We start from the raw sequence: 20,003 nt of genomic DNA, 5'->3' as shown, positions 1-20,003 counted from the left end.
GTGATGTCTGGTGCCGTGGCAACTGTCTGGTGACACTGGAAACTAACAGACTTTGGCAAGAACGCTGCCCGGGGGAGCGGCGGCGCGGGCAGAACGTGCAGTGGGGAGAAGGACTCTGTGATTCAGCACCAGTGCTCAGGCAGACTGATTATCTCGGCCACAAAGGACAAGGTTGCAGGTTGCCAGCCGGAGTACAAAGTTGTTTCGGGTACTCTGAGCTCTTACCATCTCACAGCACTTAAGGGAACCACACACTTCCATTTGTATCTTTGCTTTGGGCTGGTCTTATATCAACTCAGCCACCTGGGCCTGGCCATGCCATACAGACTGAAAGCTCTGCTCGGCAATTATTGATTGGGGGAGAAAAAAAAGATCCTTCAAAGCAAAGAGAGCATAGGGGGAATAGACTGTGCCCTGGTGGCGAGATGGAAGTTTCTGGCCTAAGTCAGGCGGGCATTCTCACTCCCTGCCCTTCACTAGAAACCGCAAAGGAGGGGAAGCCTCCAGCCAGACTCTGCTTTCTGGACCAGGGAGGGTGTCCCAGAGAGGAGGGAGGGTCCCTGAATAGGGCTCCATCACTGGGAGGAGAGTCCCACGGGGCAGCGAGGGAGGCAGCAGGGTTAAAATGCCTGCAAAGCGGCAGCCACACCTTCAGGCTGGAGTGTGGCAGTCCCAGGGCACAGGGACTCAGGGGCATGAAAGCTCTCTTCTGACTCAAATCACTTTCCCAGGACCAGAGGTCTGAGCTTGGAAGTGTCATTGTTTTCAGTCCATTGGGTTTTGCCTTGCTTATTTTTGGTTAGTTTCCCCCTGGTTTCAAAGCAAGTTGCCTTTGGAACTTTCTAGCCTGCATTCAGGTGCTGGGGGATAAGGCCTGTGGGCTTCTACCCTCCCTGGGAGCTAGAAGTATTGAGTAGAAGGGGTTTGACACCACGGGCAGGATCCTCTGGGGGGACTGAAACTCAGGGGGCAGCGTGAAGACCCTTCCTACCTGGGAGGCTGCGGGTATAGTGATTAAGTGCTCAGGCTCTGGGGCCAAGCTGTCCAGGTTTGAATCCTGACTTTATCACTAGCTGTGTGACTTGAGCAAGTGATCTAACCTCTCTGTGCCTGTTTTGCAGTTTCTAAAGTGAGGATGAGAATAGTTCTTCCTCACATAGGCTTTTTGGGAGGATATGATGGTTGAACCATATGAAATTGGTGCTTTGGCTGTTCCAAGACACTCACATATCAGCAGTTTCATGTATTTCCGCCTAAGATCCAGGAAGTGCTCACAACAGTGCCCAGCAGTAATACGCATTCAGTAACAATGGCCAAGCGTTACTGTGTCAGATACAGTGGTAAGCGTTCCACATGTAAAGCTCATTTAATTCTCCCAACCATCCTGTGAGGCAGGAACTACTATTATTCCCATTTTACAAACACAGAACAGCAAGGCACAGAGAAATTAAGCAACTTGCACAGGGTCCCAGTGGCTGCACTGGGATTTGAACCCAGGCTGTCTAGGGCCAGAGCCCACATTCTTATCATCATGCCTGCAGCCTCTTGAGAGCTGTTAGCCATTAGCTCTTCCTGGGGGGTCTCACTCGAGTTCTGAGCTCCAACCTACGAGGGCTCTGGTTCTGCCTCACAAAGGGGTGTTTCTTTTCTCCCCTCAGCCCGGCCCATTGGCAGGGCACCCCCAGGGCAAGCAGGGCTGCCTCTTACCTCCTCCATTTTTCTGGCACAGGTAGGGGAACCTCCAGATGTTGCCAAGGCCCACAGAGAAGCCGATCTGGGCCAAGATGTACTGCAGCTTGCTGTTCCAGGCCGGCCGGTCCTCCACGTCCGCCACCTTCTGCTTGCCGCCTGCTTCTCCGGCCACATTCAGGATGCTCTGTTTATAGTCCACAGGCTCCTCAAGGGCCAGCAGGTCGGCCACCGACTCCGTGACATGCTCACTACTGTGCTCGCGCTGGGTCACCTTGCTGTTCTTCGGCATTGGGCCACCTGGGCGACGCAGCCCTGCTCCCCAGCACGCAGAGAAGGTGGGACTCGGCCGCTGTCAGCTCCTTCTCATCCAGGGACCTCTGAAACCAGATGAGCAGGAGAGGATTAGCTGACCACGCCAGAGAGGTGGGGAGCCCAAGTGGACACGACCCAATCAATTCATCAACTCCCCGTCATTCACTCAGAGGCTGCTCAGTGGCCTTGGACATCGAGCTCGCTTTCCTCCCCATTGAGGTGCCCGCTGAGGAGCTCGAGGTCTGCACACTCAGTTTCCCCACTGGCCTTCTTACCTGAGCATCATCAGAAAGGCAAGCTTAATGGGACGAAAGAAGCAACATCATACACCAAACCCAAATAAGGGGTCGTCCACGACAACATTGACCCCTTTCATAACCACGGATCCTAGAATGTTCAAGAACATCTGGAAGCCTCCACTGCCTTCCCTGCCCAGGGCAGCACAGGGTATAGCCAAGTCCTAGCCCTCTTGTGTTCTATTTAGTCAAACCACCTGGTGGGACCCAGGAAGCCAGCGCCTGCATTCAAAATGCAGTTTTGGGGCCAGTGGCATCATGGGAACTTGTCAGAAACACAGACTCTCAGGCCCACCCCAGACCTACTGAATCATTCTCTGTATTTCTACAAAACCTTTGGTGATTCAGAGGGACATTAATGCTTGGGGGAAAAAAAGCCTAGAGCTCTTACCATGGAGCCCCTGGACACCAGCATCCCAGGCAGGAGCACCAGCCGGGCTCAGCTAAGGATTCTGGCAGCAGAGCCCTAGAGATGTTTGCTCAGTGCCAACAAATCCTGGGTCATCACTCAGCAGTGACATTATCTGAAGGCCACCACAGCCAAGAGCCAGTTCTCCATCCTTCAGTGACAGTTTTACAGCAGATAATGTCTGCACAACGTGGGCGGGGGAGGCAAAACCCTCCCTACTCCTGCAATTCCCCATCGTGTATCATGCTTTCCCTTAAACAAAGAAAACACCAAGGAAATGAGTCCTTTGAAGGATCCCAACATTCTGCTTGTTTTGAAGCACCTCCTCATTAAGGGAAGGTTGGAGGATTTAAAATTAAACCACATACACCCCGGCCGGCAGTTGCCCTGCATCTTTCTAGGGATGTAAATTATCCGGCTCTGCCATTACTAAGGGAAGGAGCTGCCTCTGTTCTCCTCGCACGTGCCACCTGAATTCTTGGGCAAGGTCCCTCTGTAGCGGAAGCGTGCAGGGATGCCCGTCCTGCTGGGCTTGACCCAGACCTCCTGGCTGACTCCAGCCACAAGGACCTTCAAGGAGACCTGGCTGGCCAGATCCCGTTACACACGTAATGAAGCTAGGAGGTCTGGCAGATGGGGACAACTGTCCACCCTGGTCTGTGGGGTTAGCCAGCCCTCCCCAGGCCAGGCCTCGGACCACACAAGCAGGTGACACTTCCCTGCTCTCCTCATCTAAGGGGGACAGTGATTCTTTAGGGACTGTCCCCTTCCACCTCAGGCACAGCCAGGGTCTTGGGCTTTGGAGTGACTGGGACAGAGCCAGCCTGCCTGAAAGACCTCAGAATTCCCTACAAGAAATGTAGCTCTCTGTTGGGACTCAACTTTACAGTGGGTCAGCTGAACACTCCATCATGTCCTGGAGGGTACTCCAGGGTGGGACTCTGTGTCTGTGGCCCCTCCAGCCCTCAGCCTCCCCCGGGGCCGCTACGGTGCCTGTGCTACAGAAGCCGATGGTGCCCCCAGGAGTTGTGCAAGGGGGAGGCCTGTGCTCTTGCCTGGGCCGCCAGGACAAGCCCCTCCCCCTCCCCAGTCAGTAGGGCCCTGTCCCCAGGCTCTCAAATGGAGGACAAAACCTAAGGCACGTGCAGTGGTTGCTTGTCCAGCTACCCCATCTCTCCTCAGCTTACGTCAAGAGTTTTATTAAAAACTAGAGATGGGGAGCAGGGTGAGGGTGGGTCCCTCCTGCAACCACAATCACCAGGTACCTTAGCCCGGAGCCTCTCTACAGGTATCAGCCTGCAGCAGGATCTGATCAGAACAATCTGCTGTGCGTGAGATATGACGCACTGTTCATCTTGCCACGACTGGAGAAAACCGAGGGGGATTCCTGCAAGTCTGCAGAATTTATCTTGAGGCTGACCAATCAGAGAACATAAATTCTCTAATTTCCCCATAAATAGATTAGTGAGTGGCAGCTCTGGTCACCAGCATGAGAAGCAGGGGGGAGGGGAGGAAGGCATCATTTTAAACTAAGTGAGCTCAAGGACAAAATGAACACCTTCTGGTAAATCCAGAGAAGGATACCCGCAGCAGCATCACGGAAACCATAGGCATCAGCTCAATATAAGCTTCTTCCTCCTTCCCAAGACATCACTGATGTGCACGAACATCCTGCACTGCAGGATGGGGGCCCGGGGTCCTCCTAGGCCATCGGGTTTGCAGGAAGCAAAGTGCTGGTGCGAACTTGCAAGCTGAGACACTGGGCTGGCTTTCAATCATGACTAGAACCGTCTGTGCCCAGTGAATATGTTCATGTGACAGCAGAGTCCAACATTTGGAATATTAAAGTTTGAGGGATCCTAGCAACATTCTCATTTTATATATGAGGAAACTGAGGCCCAGAGAGAGGGGGTGAATTGCCCAAAGCCACTGGGTCAAACTCAGCAGCAAGGGGGGTGGGACACTGGAAGAAGACAGTCGTCTCTCATGGTAAAGGACAGGGGCTTTGAAGTCAGAGAGGCCCGGGTTTGAGAGCCCATTTCATTCACTCATTCATTCATTCACTCACTCATTCATTGACTTGACATACATTAAATGAGTGCCTTCTCTGTAGCAGGCTCTGTTCCAGGTGTGAGGGATACAGCAGCAAACAAAATAAGCCAAGGGCTTCCTCTTGCAGAGGTTATATTTCTAGTGGAAAGGCCAGATACTAGAGAAAGAAATACACAGATAAAAGAGCCAGGGGTGATTTTTGCTATAAAGACAATAACATGGGGTAGAGAGTGGGGTGGCTCGCGAGCTGGAGGGCTGCTATATTATGGTCTGGAAAGGCGTCTCTGAGGAGGGGACATCGGAGCAGAGGCGTATACATCAGGAGATGTATGTTAAGTGTGTGAGTGAATGAATGAAGTGTCTGTCTGACTTCAAAGCCCCTGCCCTCCACCCTGGATGCCTCCACCCCAGCAACTGTAAAGACAGTCTCTTCAATAAGTGGTGCTAGGAAAACTGGACAGTTACATGTAAAAGTATGAAATTAGAACACTCCCTAACACCATACACAAAAATAAACTCAAAATGGATTCAAGACCTAAATGTAAGGCCAGACACTATCAAACTCTTAGAGGAAAACATAGGCAGAACAGTCAATGACATAAATCACAGCAAGATCCTTTTTGACCCACCTCCTAGAGAAATGGAAATAAAAACAAAAATAAACAAATGGGACCTAATGAAACTTAAAAGCTTTTGCACAGCAAAGGAAACCATAAACAAGACCAAAAGACAACCCTCAGAATGGGAGAAAATATTTGCAAATGAAGCAACTGACAAAGGATTAATCTCCAAAATTTACAAGCAGCTCATGCAGCTCAATATCAAAAAAACAAACAACCCAATCCAAAAATGGGCAGAAGACCTAAATAGACATTTCTCCAAAGAAGATATACAGATGGCCAACAAACACATGAAAGGATGCTCAACATCACTAATCATTAGAGAAATGCAAATCAAAATTGCAATGAGGTATCACCTCACACCAGTCAGAATGGCCATCATCAAAAAATCTAGAAACAATAAATGCTGGAGAGGGTGTGGAGAAAAGGGAACACTCTTGCACTGCTGGTGGGAATGTAAATTAATACAGCCACTATGGAGAACAGTAATGGAGGTTCCTTAAAAAACTACAAATAGAACTACCATACGACCCAGCAATCCCACTACTGGGCATATACCCTGAGAAAACCATAATTCAAAAAGTGTCATGTACCAAAATGTTCATTGCAGCTCTATTTACAATAGCCAGGACATGGAAGCAACCTAAGTGTCCATCGACAGATGAATGGATAAAGAAGATGTGGCACATATATACAATGGAATATTACTCAGACATAAAAAGAAACGAAATTGAGTTATTTGTAGTGAGGTGGATGGACCTAGAGTCTGTCATACAGAGTGAAGTAAGTCAGAAAGAGAAAAATACCGTATGCTAACACATATATATGGAATCTAAAAAAAAAAAGGTCATGAAGAACCTAGGGGTAAGACGGGAATAAAGACACAGACCTACTAGAGCATGAACTTGAGGACACGGGGAGGGGGAAGGGTAAGCTGTGAAAAAGTGAGAGAGAGGCATGGACATATATACACTACCGAACGTAAAATAGCTAGCTAGTGGGAAGCAGCCACATAGCACAGGGAGATCAGCTCCGTGCTTTGTGACCTCCTAGAGGGGTGGGATAGGGAGGGTGTGAGGGAGGCAGACGCAAGAGGGAAGAGATATGGGAACATATGTATACGTATAACTGATTCACTTTGTTATAAAGCAGAAACTAACACACCATTGTAAAGCAATTATACTCCAATAAAGATGTCAAAAAAAAAAAAAAGGAAACCATGGCAAAAAAAAAAAAAGACATCAGCTGGTGCCGAGTGAGGGGGCAGCCACCTCACTTGAATTATGCGAGCATCAGGCTCCCTCTTGGGTGAAAATGTTCTATCTAATGACAGTTCCTGCCTCCCGGGCAGGGCTGCGTGAGGATTCCATGAGCAGATGCATACCAAGTGCCTAGTGCAGGGCCTGACACCAGGAAGGACCCAAATGACAGAGGCTGCTACCTGGAAGCCTGGTGTTGTTTGCCTTTATTCATTTAAAAATATGTAAGTCCCCCTATTTATATTTTGTTACATAAGTGCCCTGTTTCTCCTCAGGAAAAGCCAAAATGAGTTTGCGGGGGGGGGAGTGGGGTGGAGGGTGGAGAGCATTTTGCAACACCACCAGCTCGGAGATGTCTTTTTCTGTTTGCGAGAAGTGACAGCACCCTGAGGCTGGTGGCGCAGCACCCCGCGAAGCCCAGGCCCACTCACCTGTCCCAGGGTCAAAGGGAAGCAGGTACAGGCCATGCGGCACCAGATCCTGGGCCCAAAGATCAGTAACGTTATTACTGATAAAAACATGGCCACATAGTAAAGTCTAGCAGTATTATTACTCAAACTATAGCTCAAATTTGCAATAGTTTGAAACCATTTAAAAACATGTTTTACACGTTCTACGGGCACAGTACGGGGTGATTCTGCTCCGAAGCCGAACTGCTTGGGTTCGAATCTCAGCTTCGCTCCTTACCAACTGCCAGTCTGGGAAGCTTCTTCACCGTATTGAGCTCGTTTCCTCAGCGTCAGCGAGGACAGCAGTGCTCACTCTGCAATGTCATGAGGAGGACAGGTTGTACAGGTCTCAGAAGGGGACCGGCCCCCACCAAGTGCTCACAAACGTCACCTCTTCTTATCATCTCGGATTCACAGCCCGGCCCGGGAAGTGAGCTGGACAGCTATGCCCCAGGGTGGGACAGGGCATGGCTCACATCACACAGCTGTCAGCACCCAGGCGTCCTCACTCCTGTGCTCTCTCCGTGCCTTTAAAGGGAAGGTGGCAGCAGTGACTCAGAACAACCCTCCCTCCCTGCACGCACTAGTTCCCTGAAGCCTGGAGGCCGTCTGTGGGGAAAGGTGAGTTTTCAGACCAGGGCCCAGGAATCCAATGTGTACCAGCCAGGGACCCCGAAGCACTGCTGGGGACAAGCGCCAGGATCAGAGAAAACCCGGGGGTGGGGGCAGATTCCTCTCTGCCCCTGCCTTTGCGGACCGTGGAGCCAGCCGAGATCCAAGCAGTGGGAGGCTGGCTCGGTGCTGGTCTTGACCAGCCACCAGCCAACCGTGCAAATTGGCACCATCACCCTGACCTCTCTGGACCTCAGTTTCCCTGTGTGTGAAATGACTTGGTCTGGATGATCTCTGAAGCTCTTTCAGCTCTGCATCTATCCAGGGAGTGCCCCTCCTGCACGTGCGTGTGAGCAAGGGGTGACCAGCCCCAGGCACTAGACACTGCAGGTCCTTGGGCTGGTCTGTCAGGCCACCCTCTGCCAGCTGAGAGTTCACCGGTGCACTGTGGGGATGCTTTGACGGCCAACCCAGTCGTACTCAGATCATCGCCCTGTAGTAGTGGCGGGGGGGGGGGTTATAAAGTTGCTTTCCCAAGCAGCGCATCCGTCCATGGTACTCTCGGAAAGGAATGCCTCCGTTACTTAAAGCAGAATGCAGAGGGGCTCGAATGCCAAGAAAGCGCTTGCTGCCAGATCTGTCGCTTAGCAACAGATGCAGCTTACAGCTCAGAATAGCACATGTGAGAGAAGCAGGACCAGGGAGTGAGCTGTGAATCTTCTTAAAAAGAGAAAAAAATAGTGCCACTAGGAGGCAGACAGGTAAAAATATCTCCTGCCAGAGGACTGACGGCTCCACGACTTTTCAAGCACAGCGCTCAGCAATTACCCCAAGGGGGTGCCTGCTCACCCTGAAACCAGAGCCAAGCCAGAGGCCCCTCCGCTCGACAGCAGCCAGAGAGGGGGCGGGGGACCCTCTGAGCACCTGCCTCCTGGGGTCGGTAAGTTTGTATCAGATACCTCAGGGGACAAGCTCAAGGGAGCCACTTATTTTCCAAGGGAGACCCCGGGGGAGCTGAGTGGACAAGCTGCCATCTTGGGGATATAGGCGCCAAGGGGACCACAGGTCTCGAGTGCTGGCTTCACTGAGCCCCGGGGGGCGTGCCCAGTTTTGCTGCTCTTGGGTCGGGGGGCTCTGGAGAGAGTGCTGCACATTCGTAAATGCAAACCTCCACCACAGGGAAGCCGTGAGAGCCCCCAGCAGAGGAAAGCCGTGGAGAACACCCAGCTCCCCGCACCATATTGCCAAGGTCCAACTCAGGACTAGGCGGTGGTGAGAAGGAAGCAAGGTCGGGCCCCTTCCTCTCAGGGAACTTGACAGCTTCCTGATTTCCAGGTGACAAGCGGTGGTGGCCCACACAGTCGTCCCAATTACCTCAGAGCCTCTGGGCTTCCACTGAGCCCGAAACAGGTCAGACTGTTATCAGAGACCCAAATTATCCTCCAAATTATTTTTAATTGTCTTACTGGAACCTCTGGCAGTCACGTGGGGCAAACTGGTCCTGATGGGCCTGCTGGCCACCCGCCTTGAGTTTTCTCGCCCAGGACGCACGGGCAGGGACCCAGCACCATTCCTGGCCTCTCCCTCCTTCACCCTTCATGCCCACGTCGCAAATTCCTGTCAGTGGGTTCAGATCTGTCCTTTCCCACCCCTCATGCTCTAGCTCAGAACTTCTCTCCACTAGAGGCCGGCAACAGGCTCCCAGCTCACTTCTCCTCCAGGCCTTCAGAGGCGGCTTCTTGGGTACCACGTCCTCTGTACCCACTGCCAACGCACTGCCCCGGCCAAGACATGTGCAGCTCCTCCTCTGGGCCCCCTTCCACCTCCCCTGCCCACCCACCACTCCCCATCCTCTGCCTCCTGGACCTTCTAGTCTTTGACGGCCCAGCTCGAGGCCCACCGTCTCACCTGTGACACCTTCCGCAGTCCCCTAAGTAAGAATGAGTATCCCTTTCTCTCTCCTCAGCACGCTCTTTATAAGACTATTTTACACTTTTACCGTTTGGCTTTCTAGCATAGCTAGCTGTTTACAGGCCCGATTCCTTTTCTAACCACGAGGCTCCCTGAGGGCAGGACCCAAGGTGTATTCAGCTTTGTGCCCCTCCTGCCTGCCCCGGGCCCAGCAGGGCCTGGCACACCAGACAGAATGTGGTATTTACAGATGCCTGCCTACCCTCCAAGAACAACCCGCTTCCTATGTTGAAATCTGAACCACTGCCTTTGCCTTTGAAACAAAGAGGCCGGGGCGAAGAGCTAATAGCTCTGACTAGAGAAGAGGCGGTAAACCTCCCAGAAGTCGCCTGCCCAGCCGGGGGCTCTAATCCGGCACAGCCCTGCAGCACATGTCAGGGGGACCCCAGGCCTTGGAAGACAGTTTTCTGTTCCTTATTCATCTGGAAAATAGGGAACAGCGCTTACCTACCAACTGCATCTGGTTACCACATGGATAGAAGGAGAAAGAGCAAGAAAAGCTTACTGAGAAGTCAAATCAATAGGATGGTTACTTCTGACTCCATTTCACAGATTTGCTGGGTTTGTGCTGTGGTCTTCTGTCCTTATCCAGATTGACAGCATCTTTGCTTCTGCAAGGCCAAATCCTGGTGACTTACTACCACACGTGCTCAACAAATATGATATGAATGAAGTGAGTGCGTGAATTAATGAATTCAAGTATTTTGAACTCCCCAAATTTTCTAGGGTCTGATGTAATTTTCCAGCTTCAAATTTTCCCCATTTTCTGACAGGACATCCTGATCCCAAGAGCATCTGATGCCCCAAGCGGCACTTTAAAGCTAAGGTAAACTAAGAAGCCTGACCGTCGCTCATTGACTTTTTGCCTTTGATAAAGGAGCCATGATTTGTGCCTCCTTTTCTCCCCTTTGCAGACAGGATCCACCCTCACCAGAGAGAAATAAACACTGGACGGGGACAGTCTTGGCATGGAGCGTTTCTGAGGCTGGTGGACCATACCAGACAACAAACAGGCAAAGGGGCCAGTGGAATCTTCTGCAGCCCGTCTCACCTTCCTGTTGCATTTGCTGAGCGTGTTCTCTGCAGCTGGTATTTTGTTTTCTTAGTCAAGGAGGAAAGAAAGCAGGAAAAGGGGCAGATGGTCCACAGGGGGAGGAACTGGCACTGGAAAATGTGGGCGGGGCCAGTGCCAACAAAATCTTTTGGTTCAGTTCTACCATACCAGGTGAGGGGGAGATGCACGCCCCGAGGGTGTCCAAGCCAAGAGCAGTACCACGGCTGCCCCACAGACGCCTGAGCCTTGCACTAGAATATAGGTTGCTGAGGGCAGAGTGGGGTGGTGATAATGACAATGACAACAGCAGCACATAGGTGATACTTCTTGAGGGTCACCTCCACAGCAGCCACTGTGTAGGGCAGACATCGCCTCCGTTAACCCCACCAATAACTGCATGAGGCTGGTGCCTCTCTTATCCCCATTTTACACATGAAGAAGTAGAGGCGCAGAGGGATTCATTACCTATATTTCATTGAACTTAAGATCCTCTGGTGCTGGTACTTTCTTGAACTTACCAGAAAGTGTCCATGGAAGGTTTTCACCCAACTAGGCCACCACTCCACCTGACCAACAGCCAATCTGAGACGTTGTTGACTGCACATCCTGATTTTAAGATGTGACACTGTGCAAGATTCCACACCTTGGAATTGATGAAATACGGCACACAGTCAAACAGTGGAGGCCCGGAGTCCCAACCAACACAGGATGACTCCAGAATCTCCCAACCACCACACTGTCCCAGAAAGATCGTGGGTTTTGGACCCAGGGAAACCTGGGTCTGAGTTCTGCTGCCACTTACAAGTTGGGAGTCTTTGGGGAAGTACACCTTCTCCTTTGGTTGCAGTTTCTGGACCTGAAAATATGGGGATGAGGCTCTGACTTCACAGGGTTGTCATGAGGATAAAATGATAAACGCAGGGGCCACACCATAAACCCACACCAGCTGCCCCTCCTCGTGAGAACATGGGGGAAATGGGTCCAACCAGGAACAGAGGCCCAACCACCCACAGTCCCGAAATGGCCAGGAACTGGTGTGAACAAGCATGCAGGTACCTGAGGACATGTGGGGCTGGTGGGGGATGCAGGTGCTTGGAGCTCCGACTGATTCCCCACTCCCCTCTTGGGCTGAAGGAGAACGGAAAAACGCCCAGAAACTCCCACAAACTAGGGATACTGCTGAAATATGGGACTTTAAAAATTCCTCTCTCTATTTTCCCTCCCTCTCTCTCTCCCTCCTGTCCTTTACTTCCTTCAACAGATATTTACTGAACACTAACTATGCACCACGTCCTGTCCTAGTACAGCAGAGAACAGAGCAAATAATGTGCCTGCCCTGGGGGATGTATATTACAGTGCAGAGGACAAATAAAAACCAGACAAATGTGTAATTAATATTGTATATATAGGCATAGACTGTATCCATAGTGATAACAAATAAATATATAATACAGCAGGGATGGAGTGAGGTAGGGATGCTACAATATGTAGGGGAGTTAGGAAAGCAACTCTGATAAAGACCTGATAGTGTGAGAGAATAAGCCATGTGGATATCCTGGGAAAGCATTCAGGGCAGAGGGAACAGTAAGTGCAAAGGCCCTGAGGCAGGAGCAGCACTTGGTGAGTTCAAAGACTAAAAGGAAGAGCCCTGTGTCTAGTGCATCCTGAGCCAGGGAAGAGTGGGAGGTGCTGAGACAGGAGGATAACTGGCATCCCGAGCAGGCAGGACCCGCAGGCCATAGAAAGGAGTTTGGGTTTCCTCTCAAGGATAACAGGAAGCTGTTGGCAGTTTTCGAGCAGGGGACTGATGTCACCTGACTTTTTAAATAGATCAGTATAGTACAAATTAAAAAGCACATGGATTGGGACTTTGAGATTAGCAGGTGCAAACTATATATATATAGAATGAATAAACAACAAGGTTCTACTGTATAGCACAGGGAACTACATTCAATATTCTGTGATAAACCATAATAGAAAAGAATATGAAAAAGAATGTATATATATATATATATATATGTGTGTGTGTGTATAATTGAAGCACTTTGCTGTACAGCAGAAATTAACACAATGTTGTAAATCAGCTATACGTCAATAAAATAAATTTAAAAAAAAGAAAAAGGGGGGATGGTAGGTTAGAGATGGTGGTGACCTGGGCTGGCTGTTGGATAAGGTTTAGGTTTTAAAGAGAGAGGGAAACAGAGGCCCCCAGGGTGCTGAAGTGCACACAGGCCCCAAACAGAAGATCCATGAGACTGTCCTGATTTGGAAAAAAAAATTTTTTTAAATCAGTTGTGAAAATAAAAAGTCCAGGAGCAACGAGTGAAGGCCTCACTCCCTTCTTTTCTTATTCATGGGAGGCCCACGGTGGTGACAGATGGGTCCTCACAGCTACTGCCCAAATCCACTGACCTGGATTTTCTTAAAGTCACTATTTTCTCTTGTCTCAGAGAGAGACAGAAGGAATCAAGGGTGTCCAATTACCTGAGTTACCCACCAGACTGTGAAGAGCACTTGAAGGAATAGTGATCAGAAACCCTTAATTACACTCCCAACATGATGTTTCTTTCCTGAGAACCAGAAACGTTTGTGTCTCTTTCCTCACCAGGCTTCAGTGCGGCTTTGTGGAGGGGTGGGCAGAAAAGCACTCCCAGCAGGACACCTGAGATCACAGTGGAGGGAGCACACATGTTTGAAGACCTACTGTGCTTACATATGTTATTTACCACCCCCCCCAAAAAATAACTTGGGATAAAATGGAATTCTCATTTTACAGATGAAGAAGCGTAAGCTAAGGGAAGCTACCTACCATGTACAAGATTACTGAGCCATGCAGCGGAGGAGAGGGAATCCAAACTGTGGTCTACCTCACTCGATAGCCCATACTCTTTCCAATACACTGGTGCTTTACACCCTTCCACATGTGATGACACACAGAGAAGAGAATACAGCTGTGGCACACTGGGGTAAATGGAGGAGGCTTCACCACCCTAGGCCACTCAAGGCTATTCCAAGGAATGAAGGCATCATTATTTCTGGGCCTCATGCCACCCCTCTGGGGCCCTGGTTAGGAAGTTCTCCAATGCACCATGCCACACTGCAAAGTGACATACGTGAACCTCATTCAGCAAGTCAACAATGGAACAAGTCATCTACCATCATTCCTCCCTGAGGTCAGGAGCCCTCACTTGGCTGGGCCCTTTCCCAAAGCTAGAGTCATAATACAATTTGGGGACTGGTCAAGGAGATCCCTTCCAGCGGTTCCAAAGGAGTCCCTGAATTACTAGCAGGCAGGTTGTCTCAGAGGTGTGCCAGGACCGTGGACAGCACCCACCAGGCCATTCTGGGAGCCAGTGCCGGGTTGCCCAGCAGAGGAGCACGCTTGCTCTCCGCCCTGTAGACCCCCAGGGAGAGGAGGTCCACGTCCTCCCTGAATACTCACCTGGCAGCACCTGCTGGAGCCATTCCACCAGGTGACTGCTCACATCTCCTGAATGGTAGCTTTCTCAAACAGCACTCCTGACCTGGAGTTGGATTTAAAACCACAGAGCCCAGAAGTCTTATAATTAAAAAGAAAATGCAACCAGCAGGAATTTGGGGTGGGGACCAACAGATTCTATCTGCAAGTGAAATAATAGGTGGCAAAGCAGTGGTGCAAAGAATCCAATGGAAGTTCTAATTAAACCAGTAATTAAATTAGAAATGATGGAACACCTCGAGAGGCAACTTGTTATCTTCAAATGAACTGTGATCAGGTCCTGGAAGACAGAGTGGCAGCTCAGTGGGTCAAATGCAGCTGATGCGATGACCCCCGGGCCTGGGAGCTGGAGTGTTACTTCCTCTGGCCCTGCTCGCCCCACCCTCACTCCACAGGAGGCCTCGGAACAAAAGCCCTTTCGGTCTCAACTCCCAAGTTGGGGACTCAGGCTGCCCAGGCCTCACCTGACCCAAAATTATTCTCTAACAATATATACCTGGCTTTAAATGTGAGAATAATTTGGTACAGTAATCCATCCTGCATCTGAGTTTATGTTCTCACATGTGAGTTTTCTGTACACAGTGAATATCTAATTATATTTTTCTTAAATAACTGGATTTATCCAGAGATGAACCATGTTTTAATTTTTAAAATTATTCATGGGGGATGGGAGATGGGGGGAGAGAATTACCCCAAGGCTGTATCTCCTCAAAATGGCTGCCTGTGGAGCAAGGGTTCCTGGGAAGACCTCTTTGTCTGCTGGGGGCGGAGGAGATGCTTACATTCTAACTATCCACCCTCACTTTCAGAAACTTCCCCACGGTGATCAAAGGTGGTTTGAAGGTGCCAGGCAGGCTAGGACAGTATGGGCCTATTCCTCCAGGTGATTTCTCAGAGAGAGAGAAGAGATGGAGAGCCAGGAGGATGCCAAGTTTCCCAGAACAGCCACGGATGCAAGTGGTGGAGCCCCAAGGATAAAGAGAGTGGGCTCCACAGGACAGGACCAGGTAGCAAGCAACATCCCTCTGGGCAGCCCATGCCGCAGCTGCTGTAAATAACCTTGGAGTGTTAGCAGTTTTGCTGTGGGGTCTGGGACCTCACCAGAAACTGCTGCAGGTCCCTAGCACACCCTGTCCAGCAGAGAAACCTGACACATCAGAGCTCCCACCAGCGACTGGCTGTCCTTGATTCTGCAGACACAGAAATCCTCAGGGCAACCTCCAATCTGCTCTGACTCTACCCTCACTGCTCCCAGAACCAACCCCAGACTTGGACAAACTTTAAGGGAAGGAGGTCAGGGGTGGCAGAGGTCAGAAAGAGAAAGATGCACAGAACAGGACAAGATGGAGTCTGGGATGTTCTCTGGATTCCAATCTACCTGGAAGCACATACTGTATTCCCCCAAACTCAGAAACCGAGATATGTTCATTCTCTACCAATTTCCCATTAGTAGAGGCTCATACCCCCTTCTCGGGGCACCAGCTTAAAGAACCAAACTCACAGGTTTAGACAAGCTCATCTGGGTAAATGCCTAGGTTATCAGCAACATTTATTAAGAACTTATTACAGAGACACACCACACAGACATCAAGAGCATGAAGTCTGGAATCTGACAGACCTGAGTTCAAATTCTCAGGTTGCCATTCACTACTGTGTGACCTTGAGCAAATTAGTTAACCTCTCTGAACCTCAAGGCCCACATCTATAAACTGCTGAGAGCAATAATATGCCTCCTGGGACTGTAGCAAAGGTTAAACGAGACAGTGTATGAATAAAGCACTTAGCACACGCCTCAATAAAAACCTGGATGTTATGACTGTGTGCCAAGCACCGAGTGAGCTGCTGGAACCCAGCACCTGGCCCTCCTAAAAGCAGGCCAAGTAGGCATTTCCCCACAGATCACCATCCCACCTGCATTCGGGGCAGCGCACTAACACAGATCTACCTGCGGTTCTGTGCTTCTGACCTCTGGAAGCCTGGGACAGCAGTCAGGAGAGCGCTGCTATAAAAGGACTTTGTACGGGCTAACAGAGTTTTTCCATTCTGGTGCCCCGGATATTTTGTTGTGAGGACTTCTTGCAGCCCAGCCTGAGAGCAAGCAATAACTCAGACCTGGTTTTCAGAAAAAGAAAAACACGAAATCCATCTTCCTTTTAAACTGTTCTGCTGCTTATCTTAGCAGTTTTGAAGGGATTTATGATGAATTGTCCTGCTGCAGCAAACCTGGACAGGAAGGAGCACAGGGAAGGGATGCTGCACAGGCAGAAGGAACTTGCTTCTTAGGAATCCTCCCATCTCTGTATTTATCATCCTTGGAATTTGCTCCCAGATCCAATCGGGAGGGCAGTGATTCCAGGGTTCCCGTATCACCCACACACACACAAACACACGCACATTTCCAGAAGCAGACTGGAGTCCCCTGGGTCAGCATGGCTTCTTTCTTGCTGCCCTGGGGATCCCCATATTTCCTTTGCTCTTAAGGTGCACACACCTTAGCTCAACACCAGGTCTAGACATATTACAGGAGGGAGCCAGTGGCCCAGGATCTTTCAGGAAAGGCAGGAGATATACTCCTTTCCTCTCCAGGAAGGCCAGCCTAGCCTCCCCTGGACTGTTCTTCTGCAGCTCCCAACTCCATTATGGACAGGACAGGTGCGGAGGGGGATGGCAAGACCTGATCAAAGAGCAGGGACCCGTGAAGTTTAGCGAGTGCTGCAACTTGGGTGTAGGCCACAGCCATGAGCAATCTCAGGAGTCAAAGCCTGTGCTAGAGTCTCACCCTGAAGCAACTGCAGGCAACCAACGGCAACGGCACCCAGCAGACCCAGCACAGCCCCTCACCCCCCACCTTCCACTCCACCCGCCACAGCACTGCTCTTACTCAGGCTTCCCCATTCAGGGTCTCCCAGGGGAGACCTGAGGGTTGGAATAGGTCAGTTTGAAGCTGAGTTATGCGTCCTTCTTAACCCCATGGAAAGCCCTGCCACTTTCATTTGTCTCCACGCCCCCTCTCACACCAAGAAACAAGGACAGGAAGAGAAAGAATCACTTCTGATTAAGGCCCATAAGGAAAGGGGTGGGGAACTAACATTTAACGAGCATCTGCTACATGTCTAGCACTGGTCTCAAAAATAAGCCTGCAGAAAAGGTACCACTGCGGGGCTTCCCTGGTGGCGCAGTGGTTGAGAGTCCGCCTGCCGATGCAGGGGACACGGGTTCGTGCCCCGGTCCGGGAAGATCCCACGTGCCGCGGAGCGGCTGGGCCCGTGAGCCATGGCCGCTGAGCCTGCGCGTCCGGGGCCTGTGCTCCACAACGGGAGAGGCCACAACAGTGAGAGGCCCGCATACCGCAAAAAAAAGAAAAAAAAGAGAAGGTACCACTGGCAACCCTGCTTCACAGCTGAGGAAACCAAGGCTCAGGAAGTAAAGGGACTGGCCCAAGGTCACCCCACGCTGGCACATGGCAGAGCACTGGGCCAAGTTCTCACTGAAATCACAGGGCCCCCCCCCGCCAAGCCTCTCCTCCAACATCCCCCCAACCCGGCCCTGCTCACTTTCCCCATGGGTCAGAGCTCCAGGACCCTCGCCCAGCAGCCAGGCAGCCTGAGCTCTGCTTAGCTCATTCTGGAGACTTGCTCACCTTTGGTCAGTGACTCCAAAACACTGAGACCTTGGGTCATTGCCACTCACAAGTCCTGGTAAACTCCATTCAACTCACAAACAGCTGACACATGACTGTGTGTGACTCAGGCCAAACACACTCACTCCAATCAGAGCTGGTGGGCACAACTTGCCTTCTACACTGAGTCACCCTCCAGGCTGAGATGCAGAGATTTCCTGAAATTCACCACCTACTTAGCCACAGCTGCTCTATTAGACAAAAAGCCAGCAGAGGAGCTGAGCTTCTCATGGTCCCATGGATGGGCCATGGCCAAGGACAAGCAGGTGTGACCTCAAAGCTCTTCCTGCCCAGGTGATGGGTCCACCTCACCAGACCATGGGATAATGCAAGCAGAGCATGAGACGGAAGAAGCCCTCTGTTAACCTCCACACACTCTGGCCTTGTTCTTCAGACATTAGTCGGCAGGTCCAGCACAGCATAACTAAAGTTTTGGTTGAATTTTGGGGCGAGCCATTACAGGATTTTCTTAGTTCCTGAAAGTTCCTGTTAACAGGCAGGGGCAGTGCCCTCAAAAGAATCTTCCTTCTCTACACCCCTGACTTCTCTCCCCAACCCCACCCCACCTGCCTCATACTCACAGCGGAATTGCCCCAAAGGCAGCTCTGGTTAGAAATTTCCTAATCCAAAGGGTCCGTTAAATTTTTTCTCAATGAATGAAAGAGGAGTGGGAACAATTTTTTTTTTAACTCCGCGTCACAGCGACTGGGTCCTGTAAGGTGAGTGGCCTCGGGATTTCTGAACACTTGCAGCCCTGACAGGGCTGTTTGAGCTTTAAAAGGATAGAGCAGGAGACCGCGCCCCTGCAGGAGCGGCCCTCCCCAGAGCACTGTGCGCTAGACACACTAGCATCGCTAGAGAGCACGGTGCGCACAGGTATAAACGTGGCAGAGGCCTCTCTCCCGAGGCGGTGCCCCCTCCAGACCTGCACCCCGCGCACGCCCCCCATATCCGCCATTCGGTTCCCAGATGCGCTTTCCTCGAGGGAGGATGGGCTCCCCGCTAGCTCCGAATTCAGCGAGGACCAGCCCCAAGACTGAGAATTAAATATTCATCTCGCGCGTGAGCGCTCTGCTTCTCTCGCCAATGTTACTGTCAAGGTCACGGGCCTGAAGCCGAGCGGATGGGGCTGGGGTCTCCTGCAGCGCAGGAGCCTCCCCGAGGGAACTGCGCCCTGGGCGCGCAGCTCCAGGCGGCGATTCTGGCCGGGCCTCCTCCCCGGTCCTCCGCGGGCGCTTGCCTCTGCAACTCTGCCCGATTACCTCCGGAGTTCTTGGGCCCTCTTAGCCCCGGAAGCTGGAGTCCGGTGTCCAACCGTGAGCGCAGCGCAGGGCACCCCCGGAGCGCCCGAGAAGCGCTGGCCCCGGGGCTCCGTCGCCAGGCAACGGCGGCTGGAGTGGCGGGAGGAGCCCGGGGCCCTCGCAAAGCTGGGTCGATACCCCGGCAACGCCGCCTCTCACCTCGGTCCTTAGGCCTCCCTGGCTGGGGCGGGGCCGGAATAGCTGAAGTTGCGGTGGCTGGTCCCATAAAGCCAGACGGGGCGCGGCCGGCGACTCACCTGTCCCGCGTGGCCGTCGCGCGGTCTCGGCCGCTGCACTCCGACCGAGCAGCTGCGGTTCCCGACGGGTCGCGGGCGCACGGCCCCTCCCACGACGGGCAGTCCGACTGTGGCGGCGACGGGCCCCGGCCAGGGCTGGGAGGGGACCCGGGGCCGCGCGCCGGCGCACGAGACTCTGCTCGCTCCTCTCTCCCTCTCCTCGCCGCTTGTCCCTGCCCGTCTCCCGCCCGCGGCGGGCTCGGCCCTCGGGGGAGCGGTCCGGGAACCCAGGTCCCGCGGCGGAGATAGCGCGTGAGGCTGCAGGCACCGGCGCCGATGGCCACCCTCCCTGCGCCCTGGCCGCGCCGGCTCTGCGGAGCGGAACGGAGCGGGGCGGAGCGCAGCGCGCACTGTTCCCTCGTTTTGCGAAAGGCCACCCTGGCGGCGGGGCGCCGTGACGCAGGCTTGACTCACGCACGGGCCCGCGTCAATGCGAGGCTCTGGGGCCGTGAGCAAGGCTCTGATGGACGACCCAGACAGAGGGGGTGGGCAGGAGAGGCAGGGGGCTGCCCCGGGAGCAGCC

At 52.1% G+C, this 20,003-nt stretch overlaps 1 protein-coding gene across 1 annotated transcript in view; it reads right to left on the bottom strand.

Annotated features, from left to right (window-relative positions):
- The window catches only part of SLC6A17 (solute carrier family 6 member 17), a 51,786-nt gene extending 32,324 nt beyond the window's left edge, over nt 1-19,462 (bottom strand). Inside the window, exons 1-2 of the mRNA XM_060026905.1 lie at nt 19,442-19,462; nt 1,708-2,069 (exon numbers count right to left, since the gene is read on the bottom strand). Of these exons, the coding sequence (XP_059882888.1) occupies nt 1,708-1,981 (274 nt within the window). The 5' untranslated portion in view covers nt 1,982-2,069; nt 19,442-19,462. The remainder of the gene's footprint in view (nt 1-1,707; nt 2,070-19,441) is intronic.
- Between the last annotated feature and the right edge of the window lie 541 nt (nt 19,463-20,003).

This window comes from Delphinus delphis, chromosome 1 (genome assembly GCF_949987515.2).
Source record: "Delphinus delphis chromosome 1, mDelDel1.2, whole genome shotgun sequence".
NCBI classification, from domain to species: domain Eukaryota; kingdom Metazoa; phylum Chordata; class Mammalia; order Artiodactyla; family Delphinidae; genus Delphinus; species Delphinus delphis.
Note: the sequence above shows the minus strand (reverse complement) of the source record. Positions and strands in the feature narration are given on the sequence as shown.